The sequence below is a fragment of the Entelurus aequoreus genome, linkage group LG25 (genome assembly GCF_033978785.1).
Source record: "Entelurus aequoreus isolate RoL-2023_Sb linkage group LG25, RoL_Eaeq_v1.1, whole genome shotgun sequence".
Taxonomy (NCBI): domain Eukaryota; kingdom Metazoa; phylum Chordata; class Actinopteri; order Syngnathiformes; family Syngnathidae; genus Entelurus; species Entelurus aequoreus.
In genome coordinates this window covers 37,085,662-37,109,760 of record NC_084755.1, presented here as the reverse complement: position 1 = coordinate 37,109,760, position 24,099 = coordinate 37,085,662, and the positions used below count along the sequence as shown (strand labels likewise).

The 24,099-nt window shown below is 39.6% G+C and overlaps 1 protein-coding gene across 1 annotated transcript in view; it reads left to right on the top strand.

Annotated features, from left to right (window-relative positions):
* The window catches only part of pdgfbb (platelet-derived growth factor beta polypeptide b), a 60,904-nt gene that overhangs the window by 19,180 nt on the left and 17,625 nt on the right, over positions 1-24,099 (top strand). The window contains exons 2-4 of the mRNA XM_062036606.1: positions 12,838-12,934; positions 20,848-20,904; positions 23,532-23,725. Of these exons, the coding sequence (XP_061892590.1) occupies positions 12,838-12,934; positions 20,848-20,904; positions 23,532-23,725 (348 nt within the window). The remainder of the gene's footprint in view (positions 1-12,837; positions 12,935-20,847; positions 20,905-23,531; positions 23,726-24,099) is intronic.

Sequence of the window (24,099 nt, the reverse complement as noted above, 5' to 3'; positions counted from 1 at the left end):
CATTCTGTTCATAACTTTTATGGACAGAATTTCTAGGCGCAGTCAGGGCGTCGAGGGGATCCGGTTTGGTGGCTGCAGGATTAGGTCTCTGCTTTTTGCAGATGATGTGGTCCTGATGGCTTCATCTGGCCAGGATCTTCAGCTCTCACTGGATCGGTTCGCAGCCGAGTGTGAAGCGACTGGGATGAGAATCAGCACCTCCAAGTCAGATTCCATGGTTCTCGCCCGGAAAAGGGTGGAGTGCCATCTCCGGGTTGGGGAGGAGACCCTGCCCCAAGGGGAGGAGTTCAAGTACCTCAGAGTCTTGTTCACGAGTGAGGGAAAAGTGGATCATGAGATCATGTTGGTTTTCTGACATGGACTTGTTTCTTCAGCATTGTCCATTGTCAGGAATTTGGGAAGACCATTCTAAAACCTTAATTTAACCATTCCTTTACCACTTGACATGTGTTTGGGGTCATTGTCCTGTTGGAACACCCAACTGCGCCCAAGACCCAACCTCCGGGATGATTAAAATGATGATTTTAGCTTATCCTGAAGTATTTGGAGGTGATCCTCCTTTTTCATACACTCTGTAAAGCACCAGTTCCATTGAGCATAATACTACCACCACCATGCTTGACGGTAGGCCTGGTGTTCCTGGGATTAGAGGCCTCACCTTTTCTCCTCCAAACATATTGCTGGGTGTTGCGGCCAAACAGCTCAATTTTTGTTTCATCTGACCACAGAACTTTCCATCCAGAAGGTCTTACCTTTGTCCATGTGATCAGCAGCAAACTTTGGACGAGCCTTAAGGTGTGGCTTCTGGAGCAATGGCTTCCTTCTTGCATGGTAGCCTCTCAGTCCAGAAATTATTAAAAACTCAAGACAGCCATGACATTATGTCCTTCACAAGTGTGGGTAAACACTCAGTGGCCTAGTGGTTAGAGTGTCCGCCCTGAGATCGGTAGGTCGCGAGTTCAAACCCCGGCCGAGTCATACCAAAGACTATAAAAATGGGAGCCATTACCTCCCTGCTTGGCACTCAGCATCAAGGGTTGGAATTGGGGGTTAAATCAACAAAAATGATTCCCGGGCGTGGCCACCGCTGCTGCTCACTGCTCCCCTCTCCTCCAAGGTGGTGATCAAGGGTGATGGGTCCAATGCAGAGAATAATTTCACCACACCTAGTGTGTGTGTGTGACAATCAGTGGTACTTTAACTTTACTTTAACTTTGGACCATGACGGTATATATGAATCACTTTTTGGTCCGGTTCCCCCTTATTTATATTATTTTATGTGTAGAGACTCTGGTCGCTACAGTTTGCGGTCACATGACATCGTTGGCGTGTTGGTTCATCGAGCCACGACAAGTCTTGGTTTGAAAAAAAAAAAAAAAAAAAAAAAAAAAAAACTTTTAGATGTTCTGCTCCGTGGTCTTAGACCAGGGGTCGGCAACCCGCGGCTCTAGAGCCACATGCGGCTCTTTAGCGCCGCCCTAGTGGCTTTCTGGAGCTTTTTCAAAAATGTATGAAAAATGGAAAAAGATGATGGGAAAAAAATATATTTTTTGTTTTAGTATGGTTACTGTAGGAGGACAAACATGACACTAATTGTTATAAATCACACTGTTTGTATTAAACATGCTTCACTGATTCGAGTATTTGGCGAGCGCTGTTTTGTCCTACTAATTTTGGCGGTCCTTGAACTCACCTTAGTTTGTTTACATGTACAACTTTCTCCGACTTTCTAGGACGTGTTTTATGCCACTACTTTTTCTGTCTCATTTTGTCCACCAAACCTTTAACGTTGTGCATGAATGCACAGAGGTGAGTTTTGTTGATGTTATTGACTTGTGTGGAGTGCTAATCAGACATATTTGGTCACTGCATGACTGCAAGCTAATCGATGCTAACATGCTATTTAGGCTAGCTATATGTACATATTGCATCATTATGCCTCATTTGTAGCTATATTTGAGCTCATTTAGCTTCCTTTAAGTCCTCTTAATTCAATGTATATCTCATGACACACTATCTGTATGTAATATGGCTTCTAATTTGTTGCGGCTCCAGACAGATTTGTTTTTGTATTTTTGGTCCAATATGGCTCTTTCAACATTTTGGGTTGCCGACCCCTGTCTTAGAGTGACTTACAAAAAGATCAGAGGTGACCTGAACTCATCACTTGGGGGGAATTTCAGTCAATTTTTGTGATTTATTTTTAAATTTTTTTTTACATGAATCAATCCAACAAAATAATACACAATAATACCATAATAATACAATTCCAATTCCAAAACCAAACCCGACTCAGAATAGCAATCAACAGAGCAATTGAGAGGACACACAAACATGACACAAAACAATCCACAAGTAGTCAAACAAAAGTGAATAATATCAGTATTAGAGATGTCCGATGATGGCTTTTTTGCCGATATTCCGATATTGTCCAACTCTTAGTTACGATTCCGATATCAACCAATACCGATATATATAGTCGTGGAATTAACACATTATTATGCCTAATTTTGTTGTGATGCCCCGCTGGATCAGTGGGCGGGGTTGGGAGCGGCTGGGTTTGGTGGTGTATATTGTAGCGTGCCGAAAGAGTTAGTGCTGCAAGGGATTCTGGGTATTTGTTCTGTTGTGTTTATGTTGTGTTACGGTGCGGATGTTCTCCCGAAATGTGTTTGTTATTCTTGTTTGGTGTGGGTTCACAATGTGGCGCATATTTGTAACAGTGTTAAAGTTGTTTATATGGACACCCTCAGTGTGACCTGTATGTCTGTTGACCAATTTTGCCTTGAATTCACTTGTGTGTGTGTATAAGCCGCATATATTATGTGACTGGGCCGACACGCTGTTTGTATGGAGGAAAAGCGGACGTGACGACAGGTTGTAGAGGACGCTAAAGGCAGTGCCTTTAAGGCACGCCCCCAATATTGGAAATCGGGAGAAATTCGGGAGAATGGTTGCCCCTCCGTACAGCGGCGTTTTAAAAAGTCATTAATTTTACTTTTTGAAACCGATACAGATACAGATTACATTTTAAAGCATTTATCGACATCTCTGATCAGTATTAATAAGAATTCCAACATAACAGTGATTAGAAATCTCTCATTGACATTATCATCACAGCCATTTATAACAAATAAAAACATTTAAAAAAATGAACAATAGTGTCAGAGTGGCTTACACTTGTCTGTGATATTTTTTAATTTTTTCTTTTATTTAAATTTTTTTGTCATAAAAAAATACAATCATATGTGCTTACGGACTGTATCCCTTGCAGACTTTATTGACATATATTGATATATAATGTAGGAACCAGAATATTAATAACAGAAAGAAACAACCCTTTTGTGTGAATGAGTGTAAATGGGGGAGGGAGGTTTTTTGGGTTGGTGCACTAATTGTAAGTGTACCGTCAGTCCACCCCAGGGTAGCTGAGGCTACAAATGTAGCTTACCACCACCAGGTGTGAATGAATGATGGGTTCCCGATAATAGAAAAGTGCGATATAAATCTAATCCATTATTATTATTATTATTATCTTGTGTTTTTTATGTTGATTTAATAAAAAATTAAAATATATATTTTTTATTTATGTAATTTTTTTATTTCTTGTGCGGCCCGGTACCAATCGATCCACGGACCGGTACCAGGCCGCGGCCTGGTGGTTGGGGACCACTGCTATAAGGCACTGTACTTGTTTTTAAATTGTTTTCACTGAAATAGGACTGGGCGATATATCGATAGACTCGATATATCGCGGGTTTGTCTCTGTGCGATATAGAAAATGACTATCGTGATATTTGAATATACGTTCGCACACGGTTGCTTTTAGCTGCGGGCATTACACTACAGGCTCTTCTCACTCTTTCTTGTCTCTCCTTCTCACAGAGACATAAGACTAGGGATGTCCGATAATGGCTTTTTGCCGATATCCGATATGCCGATATTGTCCAACTCTTTAATTACCGATATCAACCGATACCGATATCAACCGATATATACAGTCGTGGAATTAACACATTATTATGCCTAATTTGGACAACCAGGTATGGTGAAGATAACGTACTTTTTAAAAAAATTAATCAAATAAAATAAGATAAATAAATTAAAAACATTTTCTTGAATAAAAAAGAAAGTAAAACAATATAAAAACAGTTACATAGAAACTAGTAATTAATGAAAATTTGTAAAATTAACTGTTAAAGGTTAGTATTATTAGTGGACCAGCAGCACGCACAATCATGTGTGCTTACGGACTGTATCCCTTGCAGACTGTATTGATATATATTGATATATAATGTAGGAACCAGAATATTAATAACAGAAAGAAACAACCATTTTGTGTGAATGAGTGTAAATGAGTGTAAATGGGGTGGGTTGGTGCACTAATTGTAAGTGTATCTTGTGTTTTTTATGTGGATTTAATAAAAAAAAAAAAAAAAAAAAAAAAAAACAACGATACTGATAATAAAAAAAACGATACCGATAATTTGCGATATTACATTTTAACGCATTTATCGGCCGATAATATCAGCAGACCGATATTATCGGACATCTCTACATAAGACCTTCTTACAACGTCACACGCCCATTAGCTGTGATGCTAACGGTGTGTTGCGAGTGGTAATACGAGAGAGACAAGGTGCGAATCTGGTAACAAATGAAGGAAGAATTAATTCCCCCCAAAAAACCAGCACCCTTGTCTGCCGGTGGTTTGGCTTCAAGCGGGAAGATGTCGAACAGACAACCGTAATATGTCAAGTATGCGGCAAAAGCGTTGCTACAAAAAGTAGCATTACTGCTAATGTGTAGCATCATTTGAAAAGTCACCTGCTAGAGAATGAGGAGTGCTTGAAACTCCGCATGTCAACATCTCCGTTCTGTGCCACACCAACAAAATGCCGAAGCAACCATTTCCACATCAACACCGTATGAAACAAATAGTCAACAACAGAAGGAGATAACGTCCGCAGGAACCTACCACATAGTGAAGGACATACACTATTTGATTTCCTATTATGCAGCTCATTTTTATTTGACACTTATTGAAATATCTTGTGTGACATCATGCACAAAAGTGCACTTTATTTGTTTTAAACCAGGGGTCACCAACGCGGTGCCCGCGGGCACCAGGTAGCCCGTAAGGACCAGATGAGTAGCCCGCTGGCCTGTTCTAAAAATAGCTAAAATAGCAGCACTTACCAGTGAGCTGCCTCTATTTTTTAAATTGTATTTATTTACTAGCAAGCTGGTCTCGCTTTGCCCGACATTTTTAATTCTAAGAGAGACAAAACTCAAATACAATTTAAAAATCCAAGAAAATATTTTAAAGACTTGGTCTTCACTTCTTTAAATAAATTCATTATTTTTTTTTACTTTGCTTCTTATAACTTTCAGAAAGACAATTTTAGAGAAAAAATACAACCTTAAAAAGGATTTTAGGATTTTTTAACACATATACCTTTTTACCTTTTAAATTCCTTCCTCTTCTTTCCTGACAATTTAAATCAATGTTAAAGTAAATTTTTTTTTTTTTATTGTTATGAATAATCAATACATTTTAATTTAATTCTTCATTTTAGCTTCTGTTTTTTCGACGCAGAATCTTTGTGAAATATTTCTTCAAACTTATGATTAAAATTCAAAAAAATTATTCTGGCAAATCTAGAAAATCTGTAGAATCAAATTTAAATCTTATTTCAAAGTCTTATGAATTTCTTTAAAAAAAATGTTGTTCTGGAAAAACTAGAAGAAATAATGATTTGTCTTTGTTAGAAACATAGCTTGGTCCAATTTGTTATATATTCTAACAAAGTGCAGATTGGATTTTAACCTATTTAAAACATGTCATCAAAATTCTAAAATGTATCTTAATCAGGAAAAATTACTAATGATGTTCCAAAAATTATTTTCTTAATTTTTTCAAAAAGATTCAAATTAGCTAGTTTTTCTTTTCTTTTTTGCGGTTGAATTTTGAATTTTAAAGAGTCGAAATTGAAGATAAACTATGTTTCAAAATTTAATTGTCATTTTTTTTCTGGTTTTCTCCTCTTTTAAACCGTTCAATTAAGTGTAAAAATCATTAATTATTAATAATAACATAGAGTTAAAGGTAAATTTGAGCAAATTGGCTATTTCTGGCAATTTATTTAAGTGTGTATCAAACTGGTAGCCCTTCGCATTAATCACTACCCAAGAAGTAGCTCTTGCTTTCAAAAAGGTTGGTGACTTTAAACTATTGTAGTGGCGTTCTGTACAAAAAGTGCACTTTAATTTAGTGTTGTTTTGATATGTCATCTTAGTGACATCATGCACAAAAGTGCACTAGTAGCTTGTTTTAAAATGTCTCTGACAATCTTGCACTTTCTGTTTTGGAAATGACATGAATGTTTGTGCCACTGCTTAATAACTGTTTAATAAATACACTTTTGCTAAATTGACTTAGTTGTGATTTCCCTCTCTGCATGAAAGTTTAAAAGTAGCATATATTAATGCAGTATGAAGAAGAATGTTTGAATGTAGACACATAGAATCATCATACTGCTGTGATTATATGCATCAAGTGTTCATTCAAGGCTAAGGCAAAATATCCACATATATATCGTGTATCGTGACATGGCCCAAAAAAATATTGAGATATTAATAAAAGGTAGGGATGTCAGATAATATCGGCAGGCCGATATTATCGGCCGATAAATGCGTTAAAATGTGATATCGGAAATTATCGGTATCGTTTTTTTCATTATCTGTATCGTTTTTTTTTTTTTTTTTTTTTTTTTTTTTTAAATTAAATCAACATAAAAAACACAAGATACACTTACAATTAGTGCACCAACCCAAAAAACCTCCCTCCCCCCATTTCTTTCGGTTATCAATATTCTGGTTCCTACATTATATATCAATATATATCAATACAGTCTGCAAGGGATACAGTCCGTAAGCACACATGATTGTGCGTGCTGCTGGTCCACTAATAGTACTAACCTTTAACACTTAATTTGACTCATTTTCATTCATTACTAGTTTCGATGTAACTGTTTTTATATTGTTTTACTTTCTTTTTTATTCAAGAAAATGTTTTTAATTTAGTTATCTTATTTTCTTATTTTATTATTGTGCGTGCTGCTGCTCCACTAATAGTACTAACCTTTAACAGTTAATTTTACTCATTTTCATTAATTACTAGTTTCTATGTAACTGTTTTTATATTGTTTTACTTTCTTTTTTATTCAAGAAAATGTTTTTAATTTAGTTATCTTATTTTATTATTATTTTTTAAAAAAAAGTACCTTATCTTCACCATACATGGTTGTCCAAATTAGGCATAATAATGTGTTAATTCCACGACTGCATATATCGGTTGATATCGGTATCGGTAATTAAAGAGTTGGACAATATCGGAATATCGGATATCGGCAAAAAGCCATTATCGGACATCCCTAATAAAAGGCCATATTGCATTTAATTTTTTACCTATTACACGTTTTCATGTTTATGCTGTAATTAATTTGTACTTGTATATAAAGTGTGTGACTGCTACTGTTTTTTGTTGTTGTTCTACTTGTGTATGACACCTGTTTTTTTTGGCCCTCTGTTTAAATACAGCACAATTAATTGTATATTGTTTGTGTTGGGGTTCGTGAACAAAAAGTGCACAAACTTTTGGAAAACATATTTCTATTTTTCGATTATTTTCCGACTTCCACGTCACTTCCACGGGCAAACAAAGCCACTCCGCCGCATTCTCACCCGTGCGAGCAAGCGTCGCGACCCACGTCTTATATCCTGGTCCATTGGAACCCGCCTTTTGTTCATCCATTATCCCTCCTTCTTGACAGGCGCCTGCCTCCCTTCTCTTCTCCTCTCCGTATCACTCCATCCCCCACTTCCTGGCTCCTTCCTGACTCCTTTGACCCCTAAATGTTAGCAGATGAGAAGACACAACGCCAATAGTCATTCACCCGGCTCTTAGTGACCATTGTGTGTCTGCTTTGGTTAATACTCGGCCCCCTCAGCCGCCATCGCCACCCCTCACTCGCCCATTAATGAGTGGGGGGTTAAACCCACAGTCAGCTCATGATTACAACGCTGGCTCAATGCGGGCGGTAAAAGGAATAATTCAGTGTTATTCTAACTCAGTGGTTTTCAACCACTAGTTGCAAACACTCTTCCATATCAGTAGGTGGCAGCCGGTAGCTAATTGCTTTGTAGATGTCGGAAACAGCGGGAGGCAGGGTGCAGGTAAAAAAGGCGTCTAATGCTTAAACCAAAAATAAACAAAAGGTGAGTGCCCCCTGAGAAAAGGCATTGAAGCTTAGGGAAGGCTATGCAGAACGAAATTAAAACTGAACTGGCTGCAAAGTAAACAAAAACAGAATGCTGGACGACAGCAAAGACTTACTGTGGAGCAAAGACGGCGTCCACAATGTACATCCGAACATGACATGACAATCGACAATGTCCCCACAAAGCAGGATAAAAACAACTGAAATATTCGTCATTGCTAAAACAAAGTAGATGCGGGAAAATGTACGTGACATTATTTTGCAATATATTTGACTAAGTCATTGTCATTGTTGCATGGTCTTAGACTGTTGAACCTCTGTAAAGTCATTGGCCAGTCTACATGTCAGTCTATACATGCAATACCACAGTGTTTTTTTGCCACGTTATTGACTTTAATTGCAGAAAGGCCACTATGCCGCCATTGGCTAGTTTAAACGTCAAGCATTCCTGCACCTGTCATCGACTTTAGAGACATAATACAGTCATTGGTCGGTCTACATGTCAGTCAATACATGCAATATCGGGGATTCAACTTTACGTGACATTATTTTGCAATATATTTGACTCTAGAAAGGCTTTACAGTCGATGGCTGGTCTACATTTAGGTCGTTGTTGCACAATCTTAGACTGTTGTATCTCTGTAAAGTCATTGGCCAGTCTACATGTCAGTCTATACATGCTAATACCACAGTGTTTTTTGCCACGCTATTGACTTTAATTGCAGAAAGGCCGCTATGCCGCCATTGGCTAGTTTAAACGTCAAGCATTCCCGCACCGGTCATTGACTTTAGAGACATAATGCAGTCATTGGTCGGTCTACATTACAGTGATGGCATGAAATACCTGGGATTCAACTTTACGTGACATTTTTTTCTGAGGAAGGCTGCAGAAGCAAGATAGCCGAAACTTGTCAGGTACAAAACTTTACCTTACTAGCCTATATAAATCAACTATTTATAAATAAAAATTTACGTGACATTATTTTGCAATATATTTGACTCTAGAAAGGCTTTACAGTCGGTGGCTGGTCTACTTTTAAGTCATTGTTGCATGGTCTTAGACTGTTGCATCTCTGTAAAGTCATTGGCCAGTCTACATGTCAGTCTATACATGCAATACCACAGTGTTTTTTTGCCACGTTATTGACTTTAATTGCAGAAAGGCCGCTATACCGCCATTGGCTAGTTTAAACGTCAAGCATTCCCGCACCTGTCATCGACTTTAGAGACATAATGCAGTCATTGGTCGGTCTACATGTCGGTCAATACATGCAATGTAACAGTGATTTTTTTTTGGCCACACTATTGACTAACTGCAGAAAGGCTATACAGTCATAGGCTTGTCTGCACGTCAGGCATTATTGCACCTGTCATTGACTTTAGAGACATAGTACAGTCATTGGTTGGTCTACATTACAGTGATGACATGAAATACCTGGGATTCAACTTTACGTGACATTATTTTGCAATATATTTGACTATAGAAAGGCTTTACAGTTGATTGGCTGGTCTACTTTTAAGTCATTGTTGCATGGTCTTAGACTGTTGAATCTCTGTAAAGTCATTGGCCAGTCTACATGTCAGTCTATACATGCTAATACCACAGTGTTTTTTGCCACGCTATTGACTTTAATTGCAGAAAGGCTATACAGTCATTGGCTTGTCTACCTGTCATCTACTATAGACACATAATACAGTCATTGGTTGGTCTACATTACAGTGATGACATTTACGTGACATTATTTTTAAATTTATTTGACTCTAGAAAGGCTTTACAGTCGATGGCTGGTCTACTTTTAAGTCATTATTGCACGGTCTGAGACTGTTGCATCTCTGTAAAGTCATTGGCCAGTCTACAAGTCAGTCTATACATGCAATACCACAGTGTTTTTTTTGCCACGTTGTTGACTTTAATTGCAGAAAGGCCGCTATGCCGCCATTGGCTAGTTTCAACGTCAAGCATTCCCGCACCTGTCATCGACTTTAGAGACATAGTACAGTCATTGGTCGGTCTACATGTCAGTGATGACATGCAATATCGGGGATTCAACTTTACGTGACATTATTTTGCAATATATTTGACTCTAGAAAGGCTTTACAGTCGAAGGCTGGTCTACTTTTAAGTCATTGTTGCATGGTCTTAGACTGTTGAATGTCTGTAAAGTAATTGGCCAGTCTACATGTCAGTCTATACATGCTAATACCACAGTGTTTTTTGCCACGTTATTGACTGTAATTGCAGAAAGGCCGCTGTGCCGCCATTGGCTAGTTTAAACGTCAAGCATTCCCGCACCTGTCATCGACTTTAGAGACATAGTACAGTCATTGGTCGGTCTACATGTCAGTCAATACATGCAATATCGGGGATTCAACTTTACGTGACATTATTTTGCAATATATTTGACTCTAGAAAGGCTTTACAGTCGATGGCTGGTCTACATTTAGGTCGTAGTTGCACAATCTTAGACTGTTTTATCTCTGTAAAGTCATTGGCCAGTCTACATGTCAGTCTATACATGCAATACCACAGTGTTTTTTGCCACGCTATTGACTTTAATTGCAGAAAGGCCGCTATGCCGCCATTGGCTAGTTTAAACGTCAAGCATTCCCGCACCTGTCATCGACTTTAGAGACATAATACAGTCATTGGTCGGTCTACATGTCAGTGATGACATGCAATATCGGGGATTCAACTTTACGTGACATTATTTTGCAATATATTTGACTCTAGAAAGGCTTTACAGTCGATGGCTGGTCTACTTTTAAGTCATTGTTGCATGGTCTTAGACTGTTGTATCTCTGTAAAGTCATTGGTCAGTCTACATGTCAGTCTATACATGCTAATACCACAGTGTTTTTTGCCACGCTATTGACTTTAATTGCAGAAAGGCCGCTATGCCGCCATTGGCTAGTTTAAACGTCAAGCATTCCTGCACCTGTCATCGACTTTAGAGACATAGTACAGTCATTGGTCGGTCTACATGTCAGTCAATACATGCAATATCGGGGATTCAACTTTACTTGACATTATTTTGCAATATATTTGACTCTAGAAAGGCTTTACAGTCGATTGGCTGGTCTACTTTTAAGTCATTGTTGCATGGTCTTAGACTGTTGAATCTCTGTAAAGTCATTGGCCAGTCTACATGTCAGTCTATACATGCAATACCACAGTGTTTTTTGCCACGCTATTGACTTTAATTGCAGAAAGGCCGCTATACCGCCATTGGCTAGTTTAAACGCCAAGCATTCCTGCACCTGTCATCGACTTTAGAGACATAGTACAGTCATTGGTCGGTCTACATGTCAGTCAATACATGCAATATCAGTGATTTTTTTTTTGCCACACTATTGACTAACTGCAGAAAGGCTATACAGTCATTGGCTTGTCTACACGTCAGGCATTATTGCACCTGGCATTGACTTTAGAGACATAATACAGTCATTGGTTGGTCTACATTAGAGTGATGACATGAAATACCTGGGATTCAACTTTACGTGACATTATTTTGCAATATATTTGACTCTAGAAAAGGCTTTACAGTCGGTGTCTGGTCTACTTTTGTTGCATGGTCTTAGACTGTTGTATCTCTGTAAAGTCATTGGCCAGTCTACATGTCAGTCTATACATGCAATACCACAATGTTTTTTGCCACGCTATTGACTTTAATTGCAGAAAGGCTATACAGTCATTGGCTTGTCTACCTGTCATCTACTATAGACACATAATACAGTCATTGGTTGGTCTACATTACAGTGATGACATTTACGTGACATTATTTTTAAATTTATTTGACTCTAGAAAGGCTTTACAGTCGATGGCTGGTCTACTTTTAAGTCATTATTGCACGGTCTGAGACTGTTGCATCTCTGTAAAGTCATTGGCCAGTCTACAAGTCAGTCTATACATGCAATACCACAGTGTTTTTTTTGCCACGTTGTTGACTTTAATTGCAGAAAGGCCGCTATGCCGCCATTGGCTAGTTTCAACGTCAAGCATTCCTGCACCTGTCATCGACTTTAGAGACATAGTACAGTCATTGGTCGGTCTACATGTCAGTCAATACACGCAATATCAGTGATTTTTTTTTTTTCCACACTATTGACTAACTGCAGAAAGGCTATACAGTCATTGGCTTGTCTACACGTCAGGCATTATTGCACCTGGCATTGACTTTAGAGACATAATACAGTCATTGGTTGGTCTACATTAGAGTGATGACATGAAATACCTGGGATTCAACTTTACGTGACATTATTTTGCAATATATTTGACTCTAGAAAGGCTTTACAGTCGATGGCTGGTCTACTTTTAAGTCATTGTTGCATGGTCTTAGACTGTTGTATCTCTGTAAAGTCATTGGCCAGTCTACTCGTCAGTCCATACATGGAATACCAATGTGATTTTTGCCACACTTTTAACTTGAACTGCAAAAAAGGCTATACAGTCCTTGGCTGATTTTGACAGGTCATGGTCTTAGGCTGTGAAAGTCTGCGAAGTCATTGGTCGGACTAAGTGTCAATCATAACATACAAACGTGTGTATGTTTTTCAGGGGGATCCGCTTCCTGCAGCCCTGGTGGAGCTGGTTAGACACAGTCCCATCTCGTCCATTGAGGACCTTCAGCTGCTTCTGCTCTCTGATTCCGTAGGTAAAGAACGGCTCATTTCAGTTGAACACGCTTCTTAGTAAGTTAAGTGGATTATATTGTCTTTGACGGCCACAACCCTTAACCTTTCCTTAGAGCTTTATTTAAACATAATGTAGAATAGGAAGATGTTACAAAAGCAACATTTGACTTGTTTGTGGTTTATCAAGGTCATTGTTTTCTCAGGGCAGTCAATGGATCACAACTGGACTGCTCAGTTTGTCTTAGAAGACGTCAGTTCATGCTCAGGTTGGTCAGATCGTGTCCTACTCGTCGGACTAGATCTGACCAACCTAAGTCACACTAATCAGACTAAATCTGACCAACCTAAGTCCTACTCGTCAGACGAGATCTGGCCAACCTAAGTCCTATTAACCAGACTAGATCTGACCAACCTGATTTCTACGAGTCGGACTAGCTCTGACCAACCAACGTCCTACTAACCGGACTAGATCTTACCAACCCAAGTCCTACTAACCGGACTAGATCTGACCAAGCTAACTCCTACTAGTCGGACTAGCTTTGACCAACCAGGTTCTACTCGTCAGAGTAGCTCTGACCAACCTAAGTCCTACTAGTCTGACTAGCTCTGACCAACCTAAGTCCTACTAACCTGAGTAGATCTGACCAACCTAAGTCATACTAGTGGGACTAGCTCCAACCAACCTAACTCCTACTAGTCGGCCTAGCCCTGACCAACCCAAATCCTACTAGTCTGACTCGCTCTGACCAACCCAAGTCCTACTAGTCGGACTAGCTCTGACCAGCCCAAGTCCTTCTAGTCGGACTGGATTTGACCAACCTAAGGCCTACGAGTCAGACTACCTCTGACCAACCTAACTCCTTGTAGTCGGACTAGCTAAGACCAACCCAAGCCCTACTAGTCTGACTAGCTCTGAGCAACCTAAGTCCCTACTAGTAGGACTAGCTCTGACCAACCTAAGTCCTACGAGTCTAACTAGCTCTGACCAACCTAAGTCCTACGAGTCGCACTAGCTCTTACCAACCTAAGTCCTACTAGTGGGACTAGCTCTGACCAACCTAAGTCCTACTAGTGGGACTAGCTCTGACCAACCTAAGTCCTACTAACCAGACTAGATCTGACCAACATAAGTCCTACTAACAGGAGTAGACCTGACCAACCTAAGTCCTACGCGGCGGACTAGCTCTGACCAACCTAAGTCCTACTAACCGGCGTAGATCTGACCAACCTAAGTCCTACTAGTGGGACTAGCTCTGACCAATCCAAATCCTACTAGTTGGACTAGCCCTGACCAACCCAAGTCCTACTAGTCGGACTAGCTCTGATCAACCCAAGTCCTACTAGTCGGAATAGCTCTGACCAACCCAAGTCCTACTAGTCGGACTATCTCTGACCAACCCAAGTCCTACTAGTCGGACTAGCTCTTACCAACCCAAGTCCTTCTAGTCGGACTGGATTCGACCAACCTAAGTCCTACTAACCAGACTAGATCTGTCCAATCTAAGTCCTACTAACCGGACTAGATCTTACCAACCCAAGTCCTACTAGTGGGGCTAGCTCTGACCAACCTAAGTCCTACTAGTGGGACTAGCTCAGACCAACCTAAGTCCTACTAGTGGGACTAGCTCGGACCAACCTAAGTCCTACTAGTCGGACTAGCTCTGACCAACCCAAGTCCTACTAGTCGGAATAGCTCTGACCAACCCAAGTCCTACTAGTCGGACTAGCTCTTACCAACCCAAGTCCTTCTAGCCGGACTGGATCGACCAACCTAAGGCCTACGAGTCAGACTACCTCTGACCAACCTAACTTTGTAGTCGGACTAGCTAAGACCAACCCAAGCCCTACTAGTCGGACTAGCTCTGACCAACACAAGTCCTTCTCGTCTGACTTGATTTGACCTACCTAAGTCCTACTAACCAGACTAGATCTGTCCAACCTAAGTCCTACTAACCGGACTAGATCTTACCAATCTAAATCCTACTAGTGGGACTAGCTTTGACCAACCTAAGTCCTACTAGTGGGACTAGCTCTGACCAACCTAAGTCCTACTAGTGGGACTTGCTCTGACCAACCTAACTCCTACTAATTGGACTAAATCTGACCAACCTAAGTTTTACTAGTCTGACTTGCTCTGACCAACGTAAATCCTACTAGTGGGACTAGATCTGAACAATCTACAGTAATCAATGAGCACGACTGATAAATCCTGCAAAATGCCTTCCTAGACAAAACTGAATAGTCCAGTCGCTATCAACTGAACATGATTTGACTAATTATTAGCATTAATGGGTGATATGTACATTTTCAAATGTATTTGAAGCTATGTTAAGTCTACAAAATCAGCTCAATGGCTGTATGTAGACCCTTAACCGGGTCCTGCGGTCCCAGGATGTGTTGTTGCATAGTTTTCCCTGCGGTACTGTACTACAGTCATGTTTCATCGCTAACGTTATTTGTTTACACACATTGGTTAGCTCACAGCCTCTGAGGTCTATGAGTACGATGGCAAGTAACGGACAATTTGGTTAATAATGCAGAACATTAGGAGTGTTTCATGTACAAGCTAGAGGTATTTTATTACAGTCTGTTCATGTTATTTATTTATTTCATTATTGACAACAAATACAATAAACAAACACATTTGGCTAACTTTAAAGGAGCAACCTAATGGAAATGGGGGAACAATATTTAGTATGTTTGCCATCATGTGCTGAACGGGGCTTTGGTTTTCCGTCATTGTTTTTAAATTCTATTTGCACTACAATTTATTGTATTCATAATTTATTACTATTAACCAATGTTATTTATATATCCTAGTCTATTTAAATCATTATGTACATACTATCGTCAAATAGTTATGATTTTATTAAAGTGACAGTCATATGTCTGATTAGCACTCCACACAAGTCAATAACATCAACAGAGCTCACCTTTGTGCATTCACGCACAGCATACAAGGTTTGGTGGACATATAGAGACAAAGACGGAAAGTTGTACATGCAAACAAACTATTGTGCGTTCAAAGACTTCCGATGGTTTTATTAAAGTGACAGTCATATGTCTGATAAGCACTCCACACAAGTCAATAACATTAACAGAGCACACCTTTGTGCATTCACGCACAGCATAAAATGTTTGGTAGACAAATAGAGACAAAGAAGGAAAGTTGTACATGTAAACAAACCGCGGTGCGTTAAAAGACTTCCGATGGTTTTATTAAAGTGACAGTCGTATGTCTGATTAGCACTCCACACAAGTCAATAACATCAACAGAGCTCACCTTTGTGCATTCACGCACAGCATAAAAGGTTTGGTGGACAAATAGAGACAAAGAAGGAAAGTTGTACATGTAAACAAACCGCGGTGCGTTCAAAGACTTCCGATGGTTTTATTAAAGTGACAGTCGTATGTCTGATTAGCACTCCACACAAGTCAATAACATCAACAGAGCTCACCTTTGTGCATTCACGCACAGCATAAAAGGTTTGGTGGACAAATAGAGACAAAGAAGGAAAGTTGTACATGTAAACAAACCGCGGCGCGTTCAAAGACTTCCGATGGTTTTATTAAAGTGACAGTCATATGTCTGATTAGCACTCAACACAAGTCAATAACATCAACAGAGCTCACCTTTGTGCATTCACGCACAGCATAAAAGGTTTGGTGGACAAATAGAGACAAAAAAGGAAAGTTGTACATGTAAACAAACTACAGTGCGTTCAAAGACTTCCGATGGTTTTATTAAAGTGACAGTCGTATGTCTGATTAGCACTCCACACAAGTCAATAACATCAACAGAGCTCACCTTTGTGCATTCACGCACAGCATAAAAGGTTTGGTGGACAAATAGAGACAAAGAAGGAAAGTTGTACATGTAAACAAACCGCGGTGCGTTCAAAGACTTCCGATGGTTTTATTAAAGTGACAGTCGTATGTCTGATTAGCACTCCACACAAGTCAATAACAGCAACAGAGCTCACCTTTGTGCATTCACGCACAGCATAAAAGGTTTGGTGGACAAATAGAGACAAAGAAGGAAATTTGTACATGTAAAAAAACTACGGTGCGTTCAAAGATTTCCGATGGTTTTATTAAAGTGATTAGCACTCCACACAAGTCAATAACATCAACAGAGCACACCTTTGTGCATTCACGCACAGCATAAAAGGTTTGGTGGACAAATAGAGACAAAGACGGAAAGTTGTACGTGTAAACAAACTATGGTGCGTTCAAAGACTTCCGATGGTTTTATTAAAGTGACAGTCGTATGTCTGATTAGCACTCCACACAAGTCAATAACATCAACAGAGATCACCTTTGTGCATTTACGCACAGCATAAAAGGTTTGGTGGACAAATAGAGACAAAGAAGGAAAGTTGTACATGTAAACAAACTACAGTGCGTTCAAAGATTTCCGATGGTTTTATTAAAGTGATTAGCACTCCACACAAGTCAATAACATCAACAGAGCACACCTTTGTGCATTCACGCACAGCATAAAAGGTTTGGTGGACAAATAGAGACAAAGACGGAAAGTTGTACGTGTAAACAAACTATGGTGCGTTCAAAGACTTCCGATGGTTTTATTAAAGTGACAGTCGTATGTCTGATTAGCACTCCACACAAGTCAATAACATCAACAGAGCTCACCTTTGTGCATTTACGCACAGCATAAAAGGTTTGGTGGACAAATAGAGACAAAGAAGGAAAGTTGTACATGTAAACAAACTACAGTGCGTTCAAAGACTTCCGGTGGTTTTATTAAAGTGACAGTCATATGTCTGATTAGCACTCCACACAAGTCAATAACATCAACAGAGCACACCTTTGTGCATTCACGCACAGCATAAAAGGTTTGGTGGACAAATAGAGACAAAGACGAAAAGTTGTACATGTAAACAAACTACGGTGCGTTCAAAGACTTCCGATGGTTTTATTAAAGTGACAGTCGTATGTCTGATTAGCACTCCACACAAGTCAATAACAGCAACAGAGCTCACCTTTGTGCATTCACGCACAGCATAAAAGGTTTGGTGGACAAATAGAGATAAAGGAGGAAAGTTGTACATGTAAACAAACCGCGGTGTGTTCAAAGACTTCCGGTGGTTTTATTAAAGTGACAGTCGTATGTCTGATTAGCACTCCACACAAGTCAATAACAGCAACAGAGCTCACCTTTGTGCATTCGCGCACAGCATAAAAGGTTTGGTGGACAAATAGAGACAAAGACGGAAAGTTGTACATGTAAAAAAACCACGGTGCGTTCAAAGATTTCCGATGGTTTTATTAAAGTGATTAGCACTCCACACAAGTCAATAACATCAACAGAGCACAACTTTGTGCATTCACGCACAGCATAAAAGGTTTGGTGGACATATAGAGACAAAGACGGAAAGTTGTACATGCAAACAAACTATTGTGCGTTCAAAGACTTCCGATGGTTTTATTAAAGTGACAGTCGTATGTCTGATTCGCACTCCACACAAGTCAATAACGTCAACAGAGCTCACCTTTGTGCATTCACGCACAGCATAAAAGGTTTGGTGGACAAATAGAGACAAAGACAGAAAGTTGCACATGTAAACAAACCACGGTGCGTTCAAAGACTTCCGGTGGTTTTATTAAAGTGACAGTCGTATGTCTGATTAGCACTCCACACAAGTCAATAACATCAACAGAGCTCACCTTTGTGCATTTACGCACAGCATAAAAGGTTTGGTGGACATATAGAGACAAAGAAGGAAATTTGTACATGTAAAAAAACTACGGTGCGTTCAAAGATTTCCGATGGTTTTATTAAAGTGATTAGCACTCCACACAAGTCAATAACATCAACAGAGCACACCTTTGTGCATTCACGCACAGCATAAAAGGTTTGGTGGACAAATAGAGACAAAGACGGAAAGTTGTACGTGTAAACAAACTACGGTGCGTTCAAAGACTTCCGATGGTTTTATTAGAGTGACAGTCATATGTCTGATTAGCACTCCACACAAGTCAATAACAGTAATAGAGCTCACCTTTGTGCATTCACGCACAGCATAAAAGGTTTGGTGGACAAATAGAGACAAAGAAGGAAAGTTGTACATGTAAACAAACCGCGGTGCGTTCAAAGACTTCCGATGGTTTTATTAAAGTGACAGTCGTATGTCTGATTAGCACTCCACACAAGTCAGTAACATCAACAGAGCTCACCTTTGTGCATTCGCGCACAGCATTAAAGGTTTGGTGGACAAATAGAGACAAAGACGAAAAGTTGTACATGTAAACAAACTACGGTGCGTTCAAAGACTTCCGATGGTTTTATTAAAGTGACAGTCGTATGTCTGATTAGCACTCCACACAAGTCAATAACATTAACAGAGCTCACCTTTGTGCATTCACGCACAGCATACAAGGTTTGGTGGACAAATAGAGACAAAGACGGAAAGTAGTACATGTAAACAAACTACGGTGCAATCAAAGACTTCCGATGGTTTTATTAAAGTGACAGTGATATGTCTGATAAGCACTCCACACAAGTCAATAACATTAACAGAGCACACCTTTGTGCATTCGCGCACAGCATAAAAGGTTTGGTGGACAAATAGAGACAAAGAAGGAAATTTGTACATGTAAAAAAACTACGGTGCGTTCAAAGATTTCTGATGGTTTTATTAAAGTGATTAGCACTCCACACAAGTCAATAACATCAACAGAGCACACCTTTGTGCATTCACGCACAGCATAAAAGGTTTGGTGGACAAATAGAGACAAAGACGGAAAGTTGTATGTGTAAACAAACTACGGTGCGTTCAAAGACTTCCGATGGTTTTATTAAAGTGACAGTCGTATGTCTGATTAGCACTCCACACAAGTCAATAACATCAACGGAGCTCACCTTTGTGCATTCACGCACAGCATAAAAGGTTTGGTGGACAAATAGAGACAAAGACGGAAAGTTGTACATGTAAACAAACTACAGTGCGTTCAAAGACTTCCGATGGTTTTATTAAAGTGACAGTCGTATGTCTGATTAGCACTCCACACAAGTCAATAACATCAACAGAGCTCACCTTTGTGCATTCACGCACAGCATAAAAGGTTTGGTGGACAAATAGAGACAAAGACGGAAAGTTGTACATGTAAACAAACTACGGTGCAATCAAAGACTTCCGATGGTTTTATTAAAGTGACAGTCATATGTCTGATAAGCTCTCCACACAAGTCAATAACATTAACAGAGCACACCTTTGTGCATTCACGCACAGCATAAAAGGTTTGGTGGACAAATAGAGACAAAGACGGAAAGTTGCACATGTAAACAAACTACGGTGCGTTCAAAGACTTCCGATGGTTTTATTAAAGTGACAGTCATATGTCTGATAAGCACTCCACACAAGTCAATAACATTAACAGAGCACACCTTTTTGCATTCACGCACAGCATAAAAGGTTTGGTGGACAAATAGAGACAAAGACGAAAAGTTGTGCATGTAAACAAACTACGGTGCGTTCAAAGACTTCCGGTGGTTTTATTAAAGTGACAGTCGTATGTCTGATTAGCACTCCACACAAGTCAATAACATCAACAGAGCACACCTTTGTGCATTCACGCACAGCATAAAAGGTTTGGTGGACAAATAGAGACAAAGACGGAAAGTTGTACGTGTAAACAAACTACGGTGCGTTCAAAGACTTCCGATGGTTTTATTAAAGTGACAGTCGTATGTCTGATTAGCACTCCACACAAGTCAATAACAGCAACAGAGCTCACCTTTGTGCATTCACGCACAGCATAAAAGGTTTGGTGGACAAATAGAAACAAGGACGAAAAAATACGGTGCGTTCAAAGACTTCCGGTGGTTTTATTAAAGTGACAGTCATAGAGAGAGCACTAGTAGGCCTTTCAGGATGTTTAACAATATCTGTGTTTTACTGCCTTGTCTCAGATGATGATGAGGGAAACTCGGCAGCAAATGGAGGTCACAGACTACCAAGGAGCCTCGGTAAGCACGCCCCCACCCCTCCACCCAGCCTCCTCCTTCTTCCAAACATGTGTCACTCGTGTGAAAGATTGTTTCGCTGGGGCCCCCACTAAAAAGGGAGGGATACAAGTCAGGTGTGATCACGGTGGTGTGTTCATGTCCTGATGAATGTAGGAAAGTTGGAGTGCTGGCATGGAGGATTCCTGATTTTCCTCGTGAATGAAGACTTACTCCGTCATCATTAGGCTGCCTTTCCAGGGCTTGAGTAATGTGACAGAGATGGTCTTAGGGACACGCTCAAATCATTACCTTTTTTTTTTGTTTTGTTGGCAATCAACGATAAAGCAGATGTCCACAACAGCTGGTGTAATGTGAAGCATTCCCTCTAGCAGGAGGAGACAAATGGCCTCAGGTTAAACCCCATTTTTCATACGTGGACGGCTGTTTTCCTTCTTTACAACAGTCATAACTAATATCTCGATATTTTTAGGCCATGTCACGATACACCATATATATGTGGATATTTTGCCTTAGCCTTGAATGAACACTTGATGCATATAATCACAGCATGATGATTCTATGTGTCTACTTTAAAACATTCTTGCATTAATATATGCTCATTTTCAACTTTCATGCAGAGAGGGAAACCACAACTAAGTCAATTTAGCAAAAAAGTATTTATTAAAAAGTTATTAAGCAGTGGCACAAACATTCATGTCATTTCCAAAACAGAAAGTGCAAGATTGTCAGAGACATTTTAAAACAAGCTATTAGTGCACTTTTGTGCATGATGTCACTAAGGTGACATATCAAAACAACACTAAAATTAAAGTGCAAATATGTATATATATATATATATATATGTAAAAACTATATAAAAAAGCTAACACGCTAACGCTAACGTGCATCAAGTACTAAAATACATGATTGAGGTGTATACCTGTAAAAATAGCTAAAAAAGCTAATATTCTAAAATTAGCAGCAAGTGCCAAAATATGACTCAGAATTGTATACCTGCAAAAATAGCTAAAAAAGGCTATTGTATGGTAGCATCTATCCATCCATCCATTTTCTACCGCTTATTCCCTTCGGGGTCGCGGGGGGCGCTGGAGCCTATCTCAGCTACAATCTGGCGGAAGTCCGGCGGAAGTCGCCACCTCATCGCAGGGCTGTATGGTAGCATGCTAACAGTAAACGTCAAGTACTAAAATTAATATTTCTGAGGAGTATACCTGTAAAATGTTCAAAAAAGGCTAGCATACATCGAGTACCAAAATGTACGACTCTGAGGTATATACCTGTAAAACTATATAAAAAAGCTAACACGCTAACGCTAACGTGCATCAAGTACTAAATACATCATTAAAGTTTATACTTGTAAAAAAAGCTAATATGCTAAAATTAGCAGCAAGTGCCAAAATATGACTCAGAATTGTATACCTGCAAAAAAAGCTAAACAAAAGCTATTGTATGGTAGCATGCTAACAGTAAACATAAACATCAAGTACTAAAATGTATATTTCTGAGGAGTATACCTGTAAAATGTTCAAAAAAGGCTAGCATACATCGAGTACCAAAACGTACGACTCTGAGGTACTGTATATACCTGTAAAACTATATAAAAAAGCTAACACGCTAACGTGCATCAAGTACTAAAATAAATGATTGAGGTGTATACCTGTAATAATAGCTAAAAAAGCTAACATGCTAAAATGAGCAGCAAGTGCCAAAATATGACTCAGAATTGTATAGCTGTAAAAATAGCTAAGAAAAGCTATTGTATGGTAGCATGCTAACAGTAAACGTCAGGTACTAAAATGTATATTTCTGAGGAGTATACCTGTAAAATGTTCAAAAAAGGCTAGCATACATCGAGTACCAAAACATACGACTCTGAGGTATATACCTGTAAAACTATATAAAAAAGCTAACACGCTAACGCTAACGTGCATCAAGTACTAAAATACATGATTGAGGTGTATACCTGTAATAATAGCTAAAAAAGCTAATATGCTAAAATCAGCAGCAAGTGCCAAAATATGACTCAGAATTGTATACCTGCAAAAAAAGCTATTGTATGGTAGCATGCTAACAGTAAACGTCAAGTACTAAAATTTATATTTCTGAGGAGTATACCTGTAAAATGTTCAAAAAAGGCTAGCATACATCAAGTACCAAAACGTACGACTCTGAGGTATATACTTTTTGTACAAAAATCAAATAGTGTATGTCCTTCGCTATGTGGTAGGTTCCTACGGACGTTATCTCCTTCTGTTGTTGACTAGTTTTTTCATACGGTGTTGATGTGGAAATGGTTGCTTGGGCATTTTGTGGGTGTGGCACCGGCCGGAGATGTAGACATGCGGAGTAAGCACTCTTCATTCTCTAGTGGGCGACTTTTCAAATGATGCTACATATTAGCAGTGCTGCTACTTTTTGTAGCAACGCTTTTGCCCCATACTTGACATATTACGGTTGTCTGTTCAACATCTAGACTCTCACTCTATTATGTTAGATCCACTATGGACTAGACTCTGACAATATTATGTTAGATCCACTATGAACTGGACTCTCACAATATTATGCTAGATCCACTCAACGTCCATTGCAAGCGTACATACTCTTGTCTTCTCTGTGTCATACCTCAGTCGCCCAGCCAGCGCAGCAAGCTGTGTGTAAAGTTCGCACTGAGGTGGTGGAGATCACCAGGGCAATGTTAGACCGTAGCAACGCCAACTTCCTGCTGTGGCCGCCATGTGTGGAGGTGCAGCGCTGCTCCGGCTGCTGCAACACCAAAAGCCTGCATTGCGTCCCCGTGGTCACACACACCAGATACCTGCAGGTGAGCAATCCCAATCGCCAAGCACGACTCCATGGAAGCCACACCCGCCTCATTTTGTTAGCGCATTTTGATTTGTGCATATACAGTACAAAATTTTGATTAGAAAACCGAAACAAAAATAGTGCGGCAGGGAAGTGCACAGGAAGCGCATGAGAAGAATCCTGATTAGCAACTAGGGACAGGTGTTTTCTGATTGCCAATCTGGGACAGGTGTGGGAAGTAGCGCTCAGTTTAGAAAAGGGTCGCAGGAACAAAAATAACTAGCGCTGGACTGGAAATAAAACAGATTACCAGAATTGAATTACTGTCATAAGAGATGATGACAGTGTCTTCTCCGTGATGAGAGTGAGTGCATAACTCGCTAAATGGCCGAC